Genomic DNA, 19,544 nt, shown 5'->3' with positions numbered 1-19,544 from the left:
AGCTATACCCCCAGCACTGTGCCCAGTGCCCAACCCACAGCTGAAACTCACTTAAAGTTTGTTGAATGTAGAAACCTGGGAATTAATGACTGAATGAGAAGAAATTCAGGAGGAACGAGGTCTGGCAATAGGAGGATCAGGTCTGTGGGATAAAAGAGAGTGGGTGATATTCCCCTCCCAGTCACACCCCAACGTCAGGCTGGACCTTCGGAGGATCCCCAAGAGTGATGTTAACATCACTTCCGTTAGGCTGATCTCTTCTCTCTGTATTATCATCCAAAGTATGATACGACTGAATAATTACACTGGGACATGAGTTGTAAACTAAGACTTCCCCGGTACACCAGGAGGGAGAGCAACCCTAGTTTTGTGGCATTACCGAAGGTTTTCCCTGTCTGGCAAAGCTGATGAAAATAAATGTTTCTTGCTATTTTCTCCCTCTGCATCCTCACCATGGAGTCCAAGTGAAAAAATAATGTCGTTTTTTCATCACTCATATTTTCCCTTGGCAATCCAGTATCTAGTTGTGGGACTCTCAATGATGTGAGGGAAATGGCTGCCAAACTGAAAGGAGGCTGGGACTGAAAGCATGGCCTCAGGGCTGTCAGGAACATCATTCTGGAAACAGGAGAATGTCAGTGAGGCCATGATTCCTTCCCCACTGTCCCTACCACCTCCATCCTGAGCCAACACTCCCAAGGTCCACTTCACGGCAAGTCCTTCCTCCATATGGTCTTGAAATACTGTGTAGGTTCCCTATGCTTTAGTGTGGGTGAGCGTTAGAGTGAAGTGAGAAAAATAAAATTATCTAAAGGCAGGAAGCCAGTCCTAGAGGTTTTCATGGTCATGAAAGAATAAGATACCTTTCCTCTACAAAAAGAGACTTCCTTCAAAATATCAATTAACGGGCTTCCCTGGTGGCGCAGTGGTTGAGAGCCTGCCTGCCAATGTAGGGGACGCGGGTTCGAGCCCTGGTCTGGGAAGATCCCACATGCCGCGGAGCAACTAGGCCCGTGAGCCACAACTACTGAGCCTGCGCGTCTGGAGCCTGTGCTCCGCAACAAGAGAGGCCGCGATAGTGAGAGGCCCGCGCACCGTGATGAAGAGTGGCCCCCACTTGCCACAACTAGAGAAAGCCCTTGCAAAAAAAAAAAAAAAGAAAAAAAAAGAAAAAAAAAATCAATTAACTGTGTGCACTGCTTTATCACCTGCTTTTTACCAGTTAAAAATAGCCCATGAACATTTTTCTCAGTAAGAAAATATAGACCCATGATATAACATTATTACCATAGCAAAAATTGTTTAAATTATATATGGATTATTAAAGTTTGTAGTCTTAATTATATATTTTTGACTGTAGTTAGATAGTATAATAGATTCGAATGTGCAAATAGTTTTGAGTTTAGATGACTGCGCTAAAAAATTTCTTTTCAGCTCAGGTCAATTTATTTATTTGTCCATCAACACCTAACTTGGCTCTGCTCCCATGCGTGAAAATGCATGCTGCTCCCTGGGTGCCACGAGGTCATCCGAGGGGCTCGCTTCCCCTAGACAGGGTGCCAGCACCAGTCCTCATCCCTTGCCCGTATCTCATTGCAAGGAGTTCAGGGGGCAGTAGTGGTTTACGTCTGAAGGTCATAATCACTGGGGCAGTCTGGAAACATGGTCCACATTTAATTATATTCATCACTTGGACTTTGTTCTATGATTGATTCATTTGTCTGTTTGTGTGTCTGTCTTGGTAGACTCATGAATGCAAGAACAGAATTCTTCCATAGTTGTACCTGTTCCCAGGAAAGAATGTGAGTCAGAATCTGAACCGAGGCAGGTGGGCTAAAACAACGAAGGAAGGAAGGTAGAGTGCCAGGCTCCCAACAGACCCCAGGGGGAGGTGTGTGGACAGTTGTCATGCTTCCTGGTTGAACCTCCTTAGTTGGACTTTATGCAAGTGCCCAAGAAAAATGTTTGAGGTCTCGTCCAGGGAGTGTGCCAGACTGTCACGCTCCCCCTGGTTGTGAAATCAGCAGCGTGCTCAAGTCATGCATCACACACCCAGCACAGGATAAAAGACTCCTGCCCTGGGGTCCCCATCCACAGCCTCCTCAGGAACAGCCTTCTCCTGCCTCCTCTGCATCTGGTGAGTGTCCAGCAGGGGATGGAACTCTAGCTGAGATGCTGGAAAGGAACCCTGAGATCATAGCAGAGGAGAGGAAAACAGAGGGGTCTGGAATGAAATCCCAGTAGTATGGCTGCAGAGAGGGTAGCCAGGAAGGGAAGTAAGGGCCAGGAAGGAGTCCCTTTGGGGCGTGACAAGAATTCTGGGAACAGCAAAGGCCACAGGAACTCATGATCCTTCCCATGCTCTTTCTATTCATGTTCACACGTTTCCTGTGACATTCATTTTTCAGAATACCTTCCTCAAATGGGTACATCCCTGGTGTATTTCCTTTGAGATACAAAAACTTGAATGCCCAGTTAGATGGGCAGCATGGGGCCCTGGGTGGAGAGCAACATAGGAGGCATCTTGCATCATCAGAGTAACCCCTCATCAGTTTCCCTCTCCCTCCTTCAGGCTTGGCTTAGGAAGCAGCTGGTCTTACAAGTGAGGGATCAGGAAAACAAAAACGAGGAGACACTGAACTGTGGATTCCCAGCTGACAAGGTGCTTTTGTTTTGCCCGGGCTCACTGACCTCCTGCCGAGATGTCCTGCCAGCAGAACCAGCAGCAGTGCCAGTGCCCCCCCCAACAAGTGCCCCTCATCCAAGTGCCCCCCAAAGAGCCCAGCACAGTGTTTGCCTCCAGCCTCCTCCTCAGGCTGCGCTCCCAGCTCTGAGGGCGGCTGCTGCCTGGGCCACCACAGGCACTGCAGGTCCTGCCACTGCTGGTGCCAGAGCTCCAACTCCTGAGATGGTGACAGGGGTCTGCAGTCCGGGGGCTCTGGCTGTGACCAGGGCTCTAGGGGTCACTGCTCACCTGGGCCCCTGATGCTCAGACGTGCAATTTTAGAGGAAACAAGAATCCAAAGGGCGAAGGAAAAACCTCAGCTTGATGCATCCTTTCTTGGACACCCTAATCTTCCTTTCCCTTCCTTTCCCTAATCTTCCTTTCAGCTGAGCAGTTGAAATGTTCACAGGGGCAGGGTGAGCTCTCCCCAAGAAGGCTCTACAGGTGTATTTCCCAAGAGTCCGTGGGCTCCCCTGCTCTGTGCCCACAATGTTCTCACCTGTGTCTGACCATATAGAGAAATAAAGCCTCTTCTCACACCACCTTCCCCTTACTTGTCCATTGTCTGCTCCACACAAACTGCCCAGTGGGCCACTCCCTCAGCTCCTGAAGGTCCGGCCTGCCATCACCAGGGAGTGATCCCGGTGTGGGGCTGGCACATTAAAGGGTCTGCTTTTTCTCACATGGGGGTGAGGCCCCGTGGGAGCTTTGAGGGTGGGAGGGTGGGAGAAGGGGAGGCGTAGAGAGTGGCTGCTGAGCACACTCTCAGCAAAAGGCCATGTGTAACATGGTGGGGGAGGAACGGATGGTCCTCAGAATCCCCGTCTCTGTTGAGGCTGGTGTGAAGGATCAGACATTGAGGAGAATGAGACCAAAGAGGATGGAGGGCTTGGAGGCAGAGAGATAGATCTGGTGGAAGGAGAGCAAGTCAATCTGAAAACAATGGACTTGAGAGAGAGGTGAGCTGCAAGGTCAGTGAATTCTGAAGAAACTCGAAGTGAGGGTTTTCCCTGAAAGAATGCATGGGGCATTCAGCAAATGAGAGGCTCTGGGCTTTGAGGAAACTGAGAAAAAAGAGGACATGCGAAGTGCCTCAGAGGGTTACAGATTGGATACCTGTACATTTCTTTCAAGAGATTTGAGATAGAATGGAACTCATTTTCATTGCTTTTTGGCTATTGAATGCTATTTTTCAAATTCAACAGCAATAAAGAGACATAGTCGTGTTATAGTGACATTCACTCGGCTGGAGTTGATGCTGGCTGTCAGCTGGTTGCTCTCCTCCTGGCCTCTCTAACCTAATGGTCTCAGGGTGGTTCCTGAGACTCCTTACATGGTACCTGGCTCCCCTCACCACCCCACCCAGAGAGAGCATCCCAAGAGGACCAGGTGGAATGTGCATGACCTTTAATGGTCCAGTCTCAGAAGTCACACAGCATCACTTCTACCATATTCTGTGGGTTAGAGCTGTCACAAGCCTGCCTAGATTCAAGAAGAGGGAACATAGACTTCATTTCTCAATGAGAAGAGAGTCAAAGAATTTTGACCTATGTTTTAAAACCATCTCAGTGGGCATATTGACCACTATCCTCACTTCTTTCCAGCTCACACTACCTATTCCTGAAACCTCAGTATAAATTTTGAAAAGGCTCAAATATTGGCCATGGTTGCAAAATATTCAAGCTTTGAAGAGAATGGCTGCTCCTATAGCCTTCATGTAACTAGAATGTTCAGAATCATTATTGCAACAATAATGTCCTAATAAAGACATCAAAGTTTTTTTTTTTACATATGTCATATTAAATCATTACTTCATTCTACAAAATTAAAATAAAATACAATGGAAAAATATTATGCAGCTAATATATATCTACCAAAACACTGGTGACATGAAATCAATCATCACTATTATCAATCACGTCATTATTATTTCCATTAATTATCACTCAGATCTTATCTCCCACTTCCCCCAAAGCTCTCTGGCCAACGTGACATGAGCATCCCCATCTCTGAACCATTCCTATCACTTTCTGATCAATAGCATAGGCAAATAAACAATGTCCTTAGATGTGCATGTCTTGTCACTTCAGCAGGGGTAGACTGCTAATCTCTGGCTCTGCTTCGAATTCTAACATCTGTGGTTTGTTCTGCCTTTATTATTTTTCAGTTTTTTTCTTAGATGCCTTTAGCTTTAACTTGCTAAAACAGGGGATGGGAGTGGCTGGATAAGAATATTGATTATCTATGGGCATTTTAAATGTCTTTAGATATAGAAGCAGGAAATTACTTTGGACCAAAATCTCCACTGAGAAAAACTGCAAAAGCTAGGTAATACATAATAAAATATCTGTTTGAATGTGTCATAAATCTGCCAATTCAGTGACGATTGTGGGCCAAGTTCTAAGAGAGGAGAGAAGCTGAGAAATTAGCCTAGCATTTAACACAGCTTTTCCTTTGATGCATTTGCTATTCTGAAAAGCCATCGCTAGGAGGTTGAAAATCTGAGCATATCTCTCATAAAATTCATGGGCAGTAAGCGAGGCGGGGGCAGAATTGGAACTCAGTTCTGTCAAGGATGAGGAGCTCTGGTAAATACTTCAAGCTTTAAACCAGGAATAAGGAGAACCAAAATAGGTCAGCCTGCAAAGAGATGGAAGCCAAGCTTTGAATGATCTCAGTTCCTGGTCAGAATAATACCATCCATGATTGCCAGTGTTCCTGGCCTAGGTGCTTGCTCAAAGTAAAAGAAAATCCACATTCGGAGACTTAAATTACCTCTATAGAATTTTCACACAAATCTCTACTATCAATTCAAAAATAACCAAACGTATGAGGAATAAAACACTTGACTGGAGGGGACAGGAAGCAGATGACAACAGGCAAGGGGGCCTAGGAAGGGAAGGATCCGAAACAACAAGTGGAGGTGACTCTTTGGAGAAACCTGGTTGAAGGCAGGAGAGAACCGGAGATGGATTTGCGGGCATGGAGAGCGTGTGGAAGGACTGAGTTCTTGTTGGCAGAGGAGGTTGCCTGCTGAGCCAGGGCGTGTCTCCAGGAGGCCAGCCAGGCTGCCTGGATCCTCACCTCGCCACCATGGGCCGGCCAGGCTGGTCAGTTTCCAACCCATGACGTGGTCACGGTTCCCTGCCTCTGCCTTGGGGAGCAAGTCACGGGCTCCTGGCACCACCCTCAGGCCACAAGACCCCTCTGTCCTGGGAGGGGTTGACTCCGGCCTCCCTTGGCCCCCAGGCTGCACCCAGTCCCCCACCGCTTTGCACCCAAGCTTCCTGGCCTTAAAGGGGAAACTATGCAGCTGTCCCCTGGGGTTACAGTAAATGGTGGCCAGGACTCTCTTAATAGTGAGCACTGTCCAGATCAGTGTGTACCAAGTCCCCAAGTGCCAGGCACATTCATGGTTGCAAGCTCTGTCTGCCAGGCAGGATGGCACAGTGGAGAGAACACAGACTTTGGAGCCAGGTGGCCTGGGTTCAAACCCCGCCCTGCCACTTGCTGGCCAGAAGAGTCTGCATGAGTTACCGGACTTCCGTGCCTCAGTTTCCTCACCACAGGGTGGCTGCGAGTGTTTAATGAGTTAATATGTGGGAAATGCTGAGAAGGTTGCCTGACATGTGTGTGGTGGACAGTCAGTATTCACTGAATGAATAAATATAACCCTTGCTCCAGTATTACCGTCTTGCTGCTGGTTCAGGCAGACCTGGGGCCCCTCATGTCCCAGGCATTCACACAGTCCCACCGCAAACCTCTCTTGTTCCTCCCAACCTCCTGCAAGGCACCCAAGAATGTTCCTGCTGCTGGCCAGCAGCAGCCTGGGCATCAGGAGAGAATGAGAGTCCAAGGGCAACAGTACTAGTCAAGTCACAGACTATATATAGCACAACCTCCCTGTCGCTTTCCCTCCAGGCAGGGGCTGGGGAAGCCAGGGGCCCAGGAGACCCCGTCACGTCTTGCCCAAGGGCTTTGGGACCCGGCCAGCATGCCCACGTGCCTAGTGTCCACCCGTCCTGCTCCTGAGCGAGCTTGGCTGCCAGCACCCAGGCCCCCCAGAGCCCCAGGCCTCCTGCTAAAAGTCCCTGTGGCTGCTGGCAGTTCTTCCTCTTGGACCAGCTCCAGGCCCGGCTGGTGGAACTGAATGGGACTGAGAGGTGCGTGCATTGGGCTCAGATCATAGGCTGCCAGCCTGGTAGTTCAAAGGGGACAGGCCTTGCCAGGCAGAGAGGCCAGACCCTGCCCTGGGCCCATGTTGGCCGCACGTCGTAGGTAGTGCTGGCCCAGTCCTTGGGGAGCTCACAGGTATGTCACAGAGTGAAAGGGACCCTGCTCAGATCTCAGTCCATGGCCCGCTGCCCCCATTTTACAGATGAGGACGGAGATGGGGCTCTGACCACCTGGCAGGCCCGTGGGCTCTGGAAGCTGGCGTCGGCTGTGGCTGGTGTTTGTAGGAAGTGTCTTTCTTGGGTCAGGGATGCCAGCAGCCTGCCCGAATGCGGTGCTCGTCTCTTACAGACCAGTCAGTTCCTGCTGGAGGCTCCTGATATCATCTGGGGAGATGACGTCCAGGCCCCCCGACTGCCTGCTGCGGCTGCTCCGGGGTGCCCCGAGGCAGCGGGTCTGCACCCTGTTCATCATCGGCTTCAAGTTCACGTTTTTGGTCTCCGTCATGGTCTACTGGCACATTGTGGGAGAGCCCGGGGGCCAAGGACAGTTATCTAACCTGCCTGCTGACATACCCTGCCCGCGCTTGGTCCCCCACACACCGCCCTCCGGCACCCCACCTCCCGGCAACATCTTCTTCTTGGAGACTTCTGACCGGACAGACCTCAACTTCCTGTTCATGTGCTCAGTGGAGTCAGCAGCCAGGGCCCAGCCTGAGTCCCAGGTGGAGGTCCTGATGAAGGGGCTGCCCGGCGGGAACGCCTCCCTGCCCTGGCACCTGGGCCTCTCGCTTCTGGGCTGCTTCCCCAACATCCAGATGCTCCCGCTGGACCTGCAGGAGCTGTTTCGGGACACGCCCCTGGCAGCCTGGTACGCGGCCCTCCAGCGGCGGTGGGAGCCCTACGTGCTGCCCGTGCTCTCCGATGCCTCCAGGATTGCGCTCATGTGGAATTTCGGAGGCATCTACCTGGACACGGACTTCATCGTCCTCAAGAGCCTGGGGAACCTGACCAACGCGCTGGGCACCCAGTCCCGCTATGTCCTCAACGGCGCCTTCCTGGCCTTCGAGCGCCACCACGAGTTCATGGCGCTGTGCATGTGTGACTTCATGGCCCACTACAACGGCTGGATCTGGGGCCACCAGGGCCCGCAGCTGCTCACGTGGGTCTTCAAGAAGTGGTGCTCCATCCGCAGCCTGGGCGAGAGCCACGCCCGCCGCGGCGTCACCACCCTGCCCTACGAGGCGTTCTACCCCATCCCCTGGCAGAACTGGAAGAAGTACTTCAAAGACATCAGCCCCGAGGAGCTGTCCCGGCTGCTCAACGCCACCTACGCTGTCCACGTGTGGAACAAGAAGAGCCAGGACACGCGCTTCAAGGCCACGTCCTGGGCACTGCTGGCCCAGCTCCACGCCCGCTACTGCCCCACGACGCACAAGGCCATGAAGCTTTACTTGTGAGGGACCTGCCTGGCTCCCTCCGTGCACCCGGCGTCCTGAAGGAAAGGGCTCGGCCACCCTTCCTGGGGAGACCTGAGCTGCTGCATCCCGGGATCTGGGGCAGGCAGCGGGGAGGACGGGGAACTGTCGGCCCAAGAGCTGCTACCAGAAGGCGTGCTGCGGGCCCCAGGACCTGCTCCCTTCAAGCTAGCGGGAGGCTGGTGGGCCTGGTCGCCTCTACCCCCAGGCCAGTGCACTGTTACAGGGTAGAGGCGACCAGTGGTGGGGGAAGTGTGCCCAGCCAGAATCAGCTGGAGTGCACCGGGTGAGCATCCTGGGTCTTGTAGACAACAGGCAAGCCCAGCAAGTATGAAAGCATCTTCCAGGGCAGCGTGGGAAGCAGGCAGGCTGGGGCTGAAGTGCCCACGAGGGGAGCATGGAGAAGCCCAAGGAAAGGGGGTAGGAAGGAGGGAGAGGAGGCTGCTTGTGGGGTAGCCGGGATGCACACCCAGCTTCGTGAGCCCAAGGGGTGGGGTGCTTCTGGGGTTTGGGTTTCTTTTTCAGGGGGGCCGAGGCCAGCAGAGCTGGCCTGCCTGCCCACCTCATCCTTCTTTCCAGAAATGTTGCAGGAGTGACATGTGCCAGCTGCCCACTCACGGGCAGGGGCCCTGGAGTTCTTGTGGCTCAGGAAAAGCATTTTAAAGGAAACACCCCCTACCCTACCCGCAATAAACACAATAAAAGTGAGAATAATAAATACAATAAAGGTGACTCACCAAAAAAAAAAACAAAACAAAACACTTGACTGAAAAAACCAAGAGAAAAACAGACAATGCAGATAGAGCACAGGAAATCTAGTTAATCTAGTTATTAGAAAGAGACTTGAAAATATCAATGATGTGTATGCTCAAGAAATTAAAAGGCAAGGTGGAGAACTTGTGTATAAATTAGAAAAGCAACAAAATGAAAGACTAGAACTGAAAACTAAATAACTGAAATTAAGAACTCAGTAGAGAGGTTAAATAACAGACTGAACACAACAGAGGAGATAATTGGACAACTATTAAATGGGACAGAAGAAAATATTGAAGCATGGGAAGGCAAACAGTTGGAAAATACAGGAAAGCACATAAGAGATATATGACTATAGTGAAAAGCTTTAATACATGGGTAATTGCACTGGGAGACCCAGAAGAGAGAAGAAAAAGAAGCAGATATGAAGAGATAATGCCTCAGAATTTTGTCAAAGTGACGAAAGGCACCAAGCCACAGGATCATGAATCCCAAGTACAATAAGTGCCAAGAAAACAAATCCTAGGAACATCCTATTAAAATGGAGACAAACAAAATAAATGAAAACTTAAAATCTGCCAGAGAAAAAAGACCTTCAAAGGACCAAAAATTCATACTGACACCTGACTTCTTTACAGAAATAATGGAAGTCAGATTAAAATATTAATAACATCTTCAAAGTGCCCAAAGAAAATAGCTGCGAACTTACAATTATTTATTGAGCAGTTATCTATCGCCAAAATAATGCTGAATAACAACCACAATCCTGGGCTTCCCTGGTGGCGCAGTGGTTGAGAATCTGCCTGCCAATGCAGGGGACACGGGTTCGAGCCCTGGTCTGGGAAGATCCCACATGCTGCGGAGCAACTGGGCCCGTGAGCCACAATTACTGAGCCTGCGCGTCTGGAGCCTGTGCTCCGCAACAAGAGAGGCCGTGATAGTGAGAGGCCTGCGCACTGTGATGAAGAGTGGCCCCCGCTTGCCACAACTAGAGAAAGCCCTCGCACAGAAACGAAGACCCAACACAGCCATAAATAAATAAATAAATAAATAAATAAATAAAAAACAAACAAACAAACAAAAAACAACCACAATCCTCAGTGGCATAGGACAAGTACTTCTTGGCTACCCATCCAGACTGACTAGGCAGTTTGCTAGACTTGCTCACATGTCTGGGAGTCGGATCCTGGCAGATCTAGGTTGGACTTAAGTAGGAAGACTGGGACAACCTTTCTTATCTTCTACAGTGTTAGATAACGCATGTTCTCATGATGATAACAAAGCAGACTGGGCAACACTTTTTTTCCAAGCCCCTGCTTATCTTGTTTGCTAACACTCCATTGGATAAAACAATTCTTACAACTGCACAGAAAATCAAGGATCCTAGAAATATATTCCACCCTTTGAAAAGAGGAGCTGCAAAGTCACACAGCAAAAAGCATGGGTATAAAGAGGGGTGAAGAATTGTGGGCCATTAGTGCAATCAATTTAGCACTTATATACGCTGGAAATACTACTGCAAAGTAAAGGCATTTTTATAACAAAGGAAAATGGTGATAATTATTAGTAGAATCCAAGGCAGAAGAAAATACTTAAAAGACATTTTTAAGCATATGGAAAATGACCCCAGATATTAGCTTAGAGATACAGGAAAGAATAACAAACAAGAAAGATAAACAAACAATAACTCTAAGTGAATATTGATTATATATAATAATAATAATATTTATATAATCAAATGGAAAATAGATAAAACCACAATAATTAGTAGATATGAACATGTTAATTGCAGTTATTAATGGAAAAATGCAAAAATTCAGCAAGGGTATAGAAGATAGAAAAATACGATTAACAAATTTGATATTTTTAGCATACTTAAACACAACATCCAACAATGACAGAACTCATATTCTTTTTCAAGTGTACTTGGAGCATTTATTAAAACTGACCATACTTTGGATCATAAAAGAGGCCTCAAAAATTACAGAGCATTGAAGTTTTTCTCCTGAAGTCCTACCTTAAAGTATCATTTGCACAGAAATTCTTAAGTTCTGCTCTGGGGAATCCTATCCAACACTTTTATCTATTGGTAAAGTCTATTATGTAACAAAATGTATCCTAAACTACTGTTAACTGAAAACTCTGAAAAGAGATTTACTAAAAACAAAATGTGTGTCATGTTTTTTTTTTTTAGATGCATAAATCTTTACGCATATATTTTTCGCAGGTAGAATTATTCCTGTGTCATAAGACACATGCCATACTTTTTCATGTTTTCCATCATGTTAACCACTCTCAGAATTACTCTGCTAATTCCAGGATAATAATGGAGAGGGAGTAAAACTGAGCAGGGCCCTGTGGGGCTCTGGACGCAGAGGCCTTTTTTTTGTCCCCCTGAAGCTGAATCCGGTCTCTGTACCCCGACACCAAATTAGATCTCAGAGGCAGAGTTTTGGGCGAAGTAGAAAAGAATAGCTTTATTCCTTTGCCAGGAAAAGGGGGCCACAGCGGACTAATGCCCTCAAAATTGTGCATCCTCACTTGGAGAGGGTAGTGAGGAGTGTTATAGTAATGGTTCAAAGAGGGCGTGATCAGCTCATGGACATTCTTCTGATCGGTTGGTGGTGAGGTAACTGGGAGTCAGCATCATCAACCTTCTGGTTCCAACCGGTCTGGGGTCTATGAGCTTGTGGGCAGCCTACCATCATTAATCTTAACTTCTCCCACCTGGAGGGGATTTCAGCATCTGCAAAACAGCTCAACGATATCTTTGTGTGTATCCGTTGATGGGGAGCCAGGACCTTGTCCCAAGGCTGCACTATGGTTTCTCTTGACTGTTTGTTTCTCCCTGGTCTGGCATCCCCTCCCTTCCCTGATTAGCAACTGCTTGAATCTGCCTATTGGAACTCAGGGAAGGTCATGGAGGCTGAATGAAGCCTATTTCCTGTAATCAAAGAAATGGGGGACACATAAAGGCTTTGTGCCCAGGAGCCCCACAGGGCCCTGCTTGGTATCAACCCATTTCTTGTAGACAAGACTCCAGCTCCATGACCTTCCCTGAGTTCCAAAGGGCAGATTCAAGTAGTTGCTAATCAAGGGAGGAGCCGCCTAAAAACCACCTGAAGCAAGATTAAAGGGACCAGAGAAGCTCATCAAGATTAGGAGACCAGGGGCTTCCCTGGTGGCTCAGTGGTTGAGAATCTGCCTGCCAAAGCAGGGGACACGGGTTCGAGCCCTGGTCTGGGAGGACCCCACATGCTGCGGAGCAATTAAGCCTGTGAGCCACAGCTACTGAGCCTGCGCGTCTGGAGCCTGTGCTCCGCAACAAGAGAGGCCGCGACAGTGAGAGGCCCGCGCACCGCGATGAAGAGTGGCCCCCGCTCGCCGCAACTGGAGAAAGCCCTCGCACAGAAACGAAGACCCAACACAGCCAAAAATAAAAAAAAATAAAAAAAATAAAAAAATAAAAAAATAAAGATTAGGAGACCGACCACCTGAGAGGAGATTAAGGGAGTGCAGCCCTCCCCCTTCACACCCTGATCTTGTCAAAGACCCCACCCTTGAACCATTGTTCTAAAAGCCCTCACCAAATCCTCCCAGGTTGGGACACATAGTTTTTTGAGGCAGGAGCCTGCAGTGTCCCCCTTTGCCTGGCAAAGTAATAAAGCTATCCTTTTCTACTTCATCCAAAACTCTGCCTCTGAGATTGAGATTTGGTTCGGCACTTGTGTACAGAGAGGCTGAGCTTCCAGCATCAGAAGGAAGAAGGGTAATTCTGATAATAATGGAAAGTAAGGAGGAAGAAGACTATTCAAAGCCCATGGGTAGTATGAACATGTGCCAGCAGGCAAATACAAGATGCACTCTGGGATCGGAGTGGGGATATCAATGTTACTATCTGAGTCATGGGATATATGGAGATGATTTATCTATTCTGTTTTTCCATAAGTTACAGCTGTTTTATTTTGACCAAAATTTGTTTTTTACAATTTTAAAGTTGATCGGAAAAGAAACCTAAATGGTTACCCTTGAGACATGGAAGATCTATTTGTTGAGGTAAGCCCTCAGGCAGGGGGCCACCCCACTAGCTCAGAAGATAAATGGGGGATGTGGCTGGTGGTTGTGGGGACAGGGGGGAGCAAAGAGCTGCATCATAGGCAAAGCCACCCTGTTTCTGGATCTCTGTCCAGTTTGAGTCTAGAATTTTCTCCACATAGATTCTTCTCAGCCCGGCACTAAGGAGAATTGTCTTTGTTTCCCTCCTGGTACCTGGAACTCCTTTTCCCACATTCTCCTGAGTCCTGAGCCCTTTGCTACCTGGAGGGTTAGGCTAGGGAAGCAAAGGAATGAAAGGAGAGATGGAGAGACTCTAGCTAGGTCATGGGGGTTGCTGCTGTTCTAACGATTTCTCTTCACCTCTCACCTATTCCCAGCAAGCAGGGAAGACAGCGAGGATGGTGACCATCAGCTATGGGAGGCCCGGTTGCCAAGTGAGTCCACATGCAAGCAGGACATTGACCCAGCCCCCTGGTCCAGTCCATTTGGCAACCCAGAGGCACTTTTAACAACAAAACAGCAGCAGCAGCAACAGCTAACACCAGCAACAATAGCTGACACTGATACAGGCTTCATTTTGGGACAAGCACTGCTCTAAGCACATTACATCTATTAACCCTTTAAACTCATGATAACTCTTAAAGGAAGATACTATTATTACCCCATTTTACAGATGAGGAAACTGAGGCTCACAGAAGTTCACGGAACAGAAAAGAACAAAAGTGACTCCGTGTAGGATCTATTCCTTTAGCTGTAACCCTTGTTCTCTGTCGTCTCATGCTGCCTCGGCCCTGAAATATACATGATAGTTCCTTCTCCAGGCTCTGCCTCCCAGGCTTGACCTTGAAAGGTCATTCATATAGAGGTAAATAGCTGCAGAACAGAGAATAACATTTGTCTTGTTGGAGGTTTGCCGGAAAATTGTGACTAGACCTACGTGGATGGCGGCACCAAGAAGTCTGCAGCAAGCAGCCACACCTCCTCCACTTTCAGTATAAAAAACAAAGCCTGAATCTTAACTTGGGTAAGATGTTTCTTTGGGCCACTGGTCGACCATCTTCTCCATCTGCTGGCTTTCCAGATAAAGTTGCTATTCTTTGCCCCCGCATCTTGTCTGTCAGTTTATTGGCCTGTCCTGCAGCAAACAGTAGGAGCTTGGACTCGGTAACTTCCACACACCCAGCAAGTGGCAGGCTGAGGTTTAAACCCAGGATGTTTGATCCAGAGTCCATGCTACTAACCAACCAGGTGTTGTGCCAGACTGGGCAAAGACATGGAGGCACCTGGACTAACTCATTACTTGGTCCATGTCAATCTGGTATCATGTAATTATTTGTTCAACACATATTTAGAAAAGAGAATGAGTTCTGTGTTAGGGGAAGGTTCAAGAAAAAGGGTGAATCACAATTCAGAAAAATTAAGTTCTGCAGTTAGCTCCATGTACTCTCTTTAGAATGTCATTTATGACCAAATATTGTGATCAAATAGCACATTCTCACTTTTACCGGCTTCCCCATTTCTTTCAACAACATAATTTCTTTCCTCCGGACAAGCTCTGATAGGTACACTTTCGTCAGTTTAATTGCACGTCTGGTGATGTTTTCCCATATCTTATAAAACAAAGCCCTGGGAAACTGTCTAGTTACCCACCCCTTAGCCATGCCCTTCCCTTGTCCCAGGCCCCCCAGAGGAGAGATAGCTGGCTGAGGGAGGGCTGAAGGAGTGACCAGGACACCTTCTGAGTAGGAAACAGAAATTTTATTTTTTGCAAAGATAATGGAGGAGAAGCAGAAAGTTCTACGTGCAGAAATGCCTGAGTTAGTTTAGGACCTGTCAGTCCCAGAATGTCAGGATGTCCAAGAGGGGGAGTGGGATGAGCGGAAGCAAAAAAGTTGGTGCTTTGTTCATTTGTTCTTTGGAAGTCCTCAGGGCCCAGGTCAGCAGCTGTCCCCAGAGCCTTCACAGCACATGGAGCCTCCCGAGGGCTCACACTCACAGCAGTCGGGGCTCTGGGGCTGGTGCTGGTGGAAGAGATGGGGCCTGTGGTGGCTCAGGCAGCAGTCCCCACCCCAGAGCTGGGACCACAACAGGAAGAGACTGGAAGGCACTTTGGGGGACACTTTGGGGGGCATTTAAGGACAGGGCACTTGGGGATGCACTTGGGAGGGGGCTGGCCCCTCTGCTGGTTCTGCTGGCAGGACATCTCGGCAGGAGGTCAATCAACCTGCAAGAGGACAATTACATGGTTTTGAAAGGTTAAATCAAGAGCCCTGCTTTCCACCTCCTTTAGCGTCAATCCATGATAAGTACATTCTAGAACACATGGCAAAGCATCTGAAGGAAATAACATACGTCTTTCCTCTAGTTAAAAATGCATAGATTTAAATCCAGATGTAGTAAACATTTTACTCTCCTTGGCAGCAGGGATTTCTCCGTCCTCACAGTCCTGCATGCAGTATTCAAGTCTCTGAAGTGCCATTGTCTTAACATAAAATAAGCCCCTAATCTTGATAAGGTAGATACACACCTTTTATAGCCCAGGGCAGCTTCCAGAGTAGCAAAGTGCTAATGACTTCTTAAGCCACAGTCTTTCCCTCTGCTTTTGAATTTTCTTCCTGCTCAGTGTGGCAGGAATCAAAGACATCATCCTCTTTCCTCAGCCTCCCTCCTTCCTCCCCACCCTCTGCCCTGCTCTTCACCTCTCAGCTGTCAACTCCTCCCCTGTCCTGCTCAGAGCCCCTCTGGCTCCACTTCCCACTCACCCTGGTCACAGGCGGGAGCAGAGAATCGTCCCTGGGGAGTCAGAGCTGATGAGATGCTGGAGCCGGGATGTCTTGTATAGGCTCCAGGCTTGGCTCCAGGAAGGGCAGGAGGTCGCTCTTGCACAACCAGGCACGTGCTGGGTCATTCCTGACACTCCCCTGCCTCCTTGTCCCTGTGTCCCAGGAGGCCTTGGGAGCTTCCAGGACCCCCCTCTGGGGCAGGGTCTAAGGGGCTTTACCAGTCACAGTGTCCCACAGGCTGGAACCCTGGAGGGTGGAATTGAGACCCCAAAGGAAACTCTACGTGTCCCCTTGAAACCTCAGGTCAAAGCCACAGTTTGTTCATTTAAAATTTTTTTGTCATTGGGGAAATATTCTATTCCAATTCCCTCCCACAATCCAGGTTGGTCTTTTAGGTCTGCTTTAGGTACTTGCTGTTCCCAGGCTGTTTGCTCAAGAGCGCTGAATTGGGAAGAATCATCTCCTTTCACTCATCCTGCCTGGGTCTGACCTTCAGGGGGATTCTGAGTCTCTGCTTCTCCTTCTGATGTCTCCTAAGAGGCGGTCATGTGGTCTTGATTTCTTTTTGTTGTAAGGACAGTGATGACTGAACTTATTTAGTCAAGACAATGAACACTTGACCTGGTGAGAAGTAGGCAGGCTAAGGAGGTCAGATCTCTGTGACTATTGTCATGATTCCGGACGCACGCAGCAGTGAGCAGTAGCCTGCAGTAAGCAGCAGCACTGAGCATTAGCTGGAAGTGACACCTTAGTTCACTGACCAGGAATCGAACCCTGGTCGCCTGGGTTTAAACCAGGACTCCTAACCTCTAGACCACAAAGGTCAGCGGCTAGAGCCTAAATTCCCAGTCCTTGCCTGCCTTGACAAGAAAATTCTGACAAGGAGGCGGAAGGTAAAGAGAAAAGTAAAACGTTTATTGGAAAAGCAGAGTACATGTGGAAAGACGCACGAGAAAACTCTGCAAGTGAGTGGCGAGCGTCCAGCCTTTGGGAAGTTTAAATCATTTATAAGGGAGCAGTTCTTCTGGGTCTTTGTCTTCCGTTTGGCCAATAGTCTTGTTTTGCCCCCCTGGCTAATTTGTCTCAGGACCCTCCCCTAGGTGCACCTACACCCCCTCAGCCAAGATGGATTTCAGCGCAAGGGCGACTGGGAGGGAAAATAGCAAGACTTATTATGGCCTGGCGTCCCCTGCCTTTTGACCCCCGAGGAAGCTTTCTGCGCATGTGTAGTGTCTCCCTTGCCCCAAGGAGGGGGGTAAGCAGAAATCTCGTGATCCTTCACTCAAACAGGGTTTAGCCCCCTCCGTTCCTGCCATGACTGTTATCTTAAGCTGTCCACAGGAGACAAATCTCAGCTATTTACCCTGTTTCAGTTGTTATTTCTATTTTAGAGAGCAAACAGGAGGCTGATTGTAAATGCCTAATCTGGAGCCGACCTATCTCCTGCCTCAGTCGTGGAGGCTGGGGTACACTTTAGTTCTAGTACATGACCTTTGAAATATCACTCAGTGTCCTAAGGATCAGGATTCCCTTTTCAAATGATGGTTTTATTCATTGGTTTGAACGTTAACTGAAAAACAAAAAGATGTGTCTTGTCGTATGTTTGGTACCTAGAGGGTGCTTAATAATGTACATTAAAATAAATGACTGGCATCTAGGCCTTATATGCAGACTAGAGATGGGCACTTATGGTCCCGACTCTGAAGGAGTTTATCCCTAAACTATAATAAGAGCCCTGGGAATGGTGCATCATGTGGGGAGCTTCTGAACTGATAGCTCCCTTATCGCTCCCTTATTGGAGTATGAGCAGGGTGTGATGTTGAGTAAAAGATTGAGTTTGCTTTGTCAGTGAGTGGTCAGGAAGAGTGTGGATTAGATAGATGAATTTATTCCCTTTGAGAGCACACTATGTGCTATTCATCGTGCTAGGGACAGGGACAGAGCTGAGATCCCAATATAAGGAGAAGAATAGATGACCTCTAAGTCCCTTTTAAACTAGAGGTGCCCTATCTCCAATCTACTTATCATCTGTTTTCAGATATAGAGCCTGCCTGCCCTCCAAGAGCTTTCAGGTCAAGGTTGAGATGAATCAACACATGAACAAAGTGTTTAGTTAAAGGGACACTCATTTAGTGATTTGGATGGGGTCTGGGCACGTGGGTCAGGAATTTGGTTTTCAAAAGTGAATCAGACTCAGCCTTGGCCCTGAGAAGCTCTCAGTCCACTAGGCTTTTTGGAATGCTTCTTTGCCTGAGAAAAGACCAGGAGACCCAAAGAAGATGGTACTGAATCTCATCTCCTGAATCACTATTTTGCAATGAGATTTGTGGGGTACTTGATTGGTCCATTCTGTCTTAGCTGCTGTCACCCTGAGTTTCCTCAATCTCTGAGAGGTGTTTGTAACTGTGCTGGGGTGAGAGTAGGATAGGCATGTGTGTGTGTTTATGTGAGGCACCACGAGGCACACACACAGGTATACTTAGATTGGAGGTTGAATAAAAAAATCACGAGTCAACTCTCCCAGTTGTCAGTAGCCAGGGGGATAGAGAAGCACCTTCATTATACCCTCTGGTGTCCGATGTCCTTTTTGTGTGCCACATCTCCGAACCATAACCTCAAAGGAGTTTGAGACAGCATGCTATTTCACGAGTGGACCCTGTTGCACGGGCTTCATCTTCGGTATTTTTTAATGTTTTAGGTGTTTTTGTTTATCTCCGCAGTTTGAATCCTATTAGAATGTGAGACCCAGTGAGTAAAGAAACTCTGTTCTTGTTCTTCTGGGGTCCAGCAGAATACCTGGCACACTTGGTTGTTTGAATAAATAACCATATTGCATGTATATATAAATAATGGTAAATGCCAAGGTGAAGCTTGCCTCCAGTCCATTGAGCCTGGGAATGAATAACCTCTGGAAGGTATCTCTAAATGTCTCCTGGATCTCTTCCCCTGAATGTGTTGCTAGGACCTCAAATCTATACCCCTCCCAACACTTGTTCTCTGTCCATCCCATGATCTTTTCCCTGGTCATGGAAATTGATATCTTGGTACAGTCCTCGGTTGATTTATTTTCTCCATTGTACACATACAAAGAGACATCAATTCTTACAGATTCTTCCTTAAAAAATTCTCTTAACCCTTTCTACCCTCTCATTCCTACTCTCTCCATCATGTCCCACCTCACAAAGCCTGGAGTGACAAGTGTGACCAACCATGTCAACAGGGCCTGGCGTGCAGTGATCCAGGGCCTTGGAGCCTCAGCCCTGTGACCAAGTTCCTGGGAATCTCAGGCCATCCAAGGCTCATCTTCTGGAAAGGGTGTGATTTGCTGAAGGCCCATTCAGATCTTGGGCACAGGTAAGAAGACTTGGTGTGACTATGGATTTCGAGGAAGGGGAAGACTGTGAGGAGGAGAATGTCAGGAATGGTCCCACTCCTTCCTTGGTTGTGCAAGAGCTGTTCCTTCAACTTCCAGAGACAAGGCCCACCTCTGAGCCCAGCCTGGGGACTCCCTATAAAAGGCATCCCTGGCCCTTCTTCCTCATCCTCTCTGACACCTCAGGAGCCAGAACTAACTCTG

The 19,544-nt window shown here is 48.3% G+C and overlaps 1 protein-coding gene and 1 pseudogene across 1 annotated transcript; one reads left to right on the top strand and one right to left on the bottom strand.

Moving 5' to 3' along the window:
* Positions 1 to 7,208: 7,208 nt before the first annotated feature.
* LOC133088184 (lactosylceramide 4-alpha-galactosyltransferase-like) lies at positions 7,209 to 8,407 on the top strand. Its single transcript, XM_061186002.1, has one exon. The coding sequence runs from the start codon at positions 7,209 to 7,211 to the stop codon at positions 8,355 to 8,357; it is 1,149 nt and encodes a 382-aa protein (XP_061041985.1). The 3' UTR covers positions 8,358 to 8,407.
* A 6,714-nt stretch (positions 8,408 to 15,121) lies between these two features.
* On the bottom strand, positions 15,122 to 15,387 carry LOC133087067 (late cornified envelope protein 2A-like; annotated as a pseudogene).
* Positions 15,388 to 19,544: the final 4,157 nt, after the last annotated feature.

Source organism: Eubalaena glacialis, chromosome 3 (genome assembly GCF_028564815.1).
Source record: "Eubalaena glacialis isolate mEubGla1 chromosome 3, mEubGla1.1.hap2.+ XY, whole genome shotgun sequence".
Lineage (NCBI taxonomy): Eukaryota > Metazoa > Chordata > Mammalia > Artiodactyla > Balaenidae > Eubalaena > Eubalaena glacialis.
The sequence above is the reverse complement of the archived record's forward strand: the minus strand, read 5'-3'. Positions and strand labels throughout refer to the sequence as shown.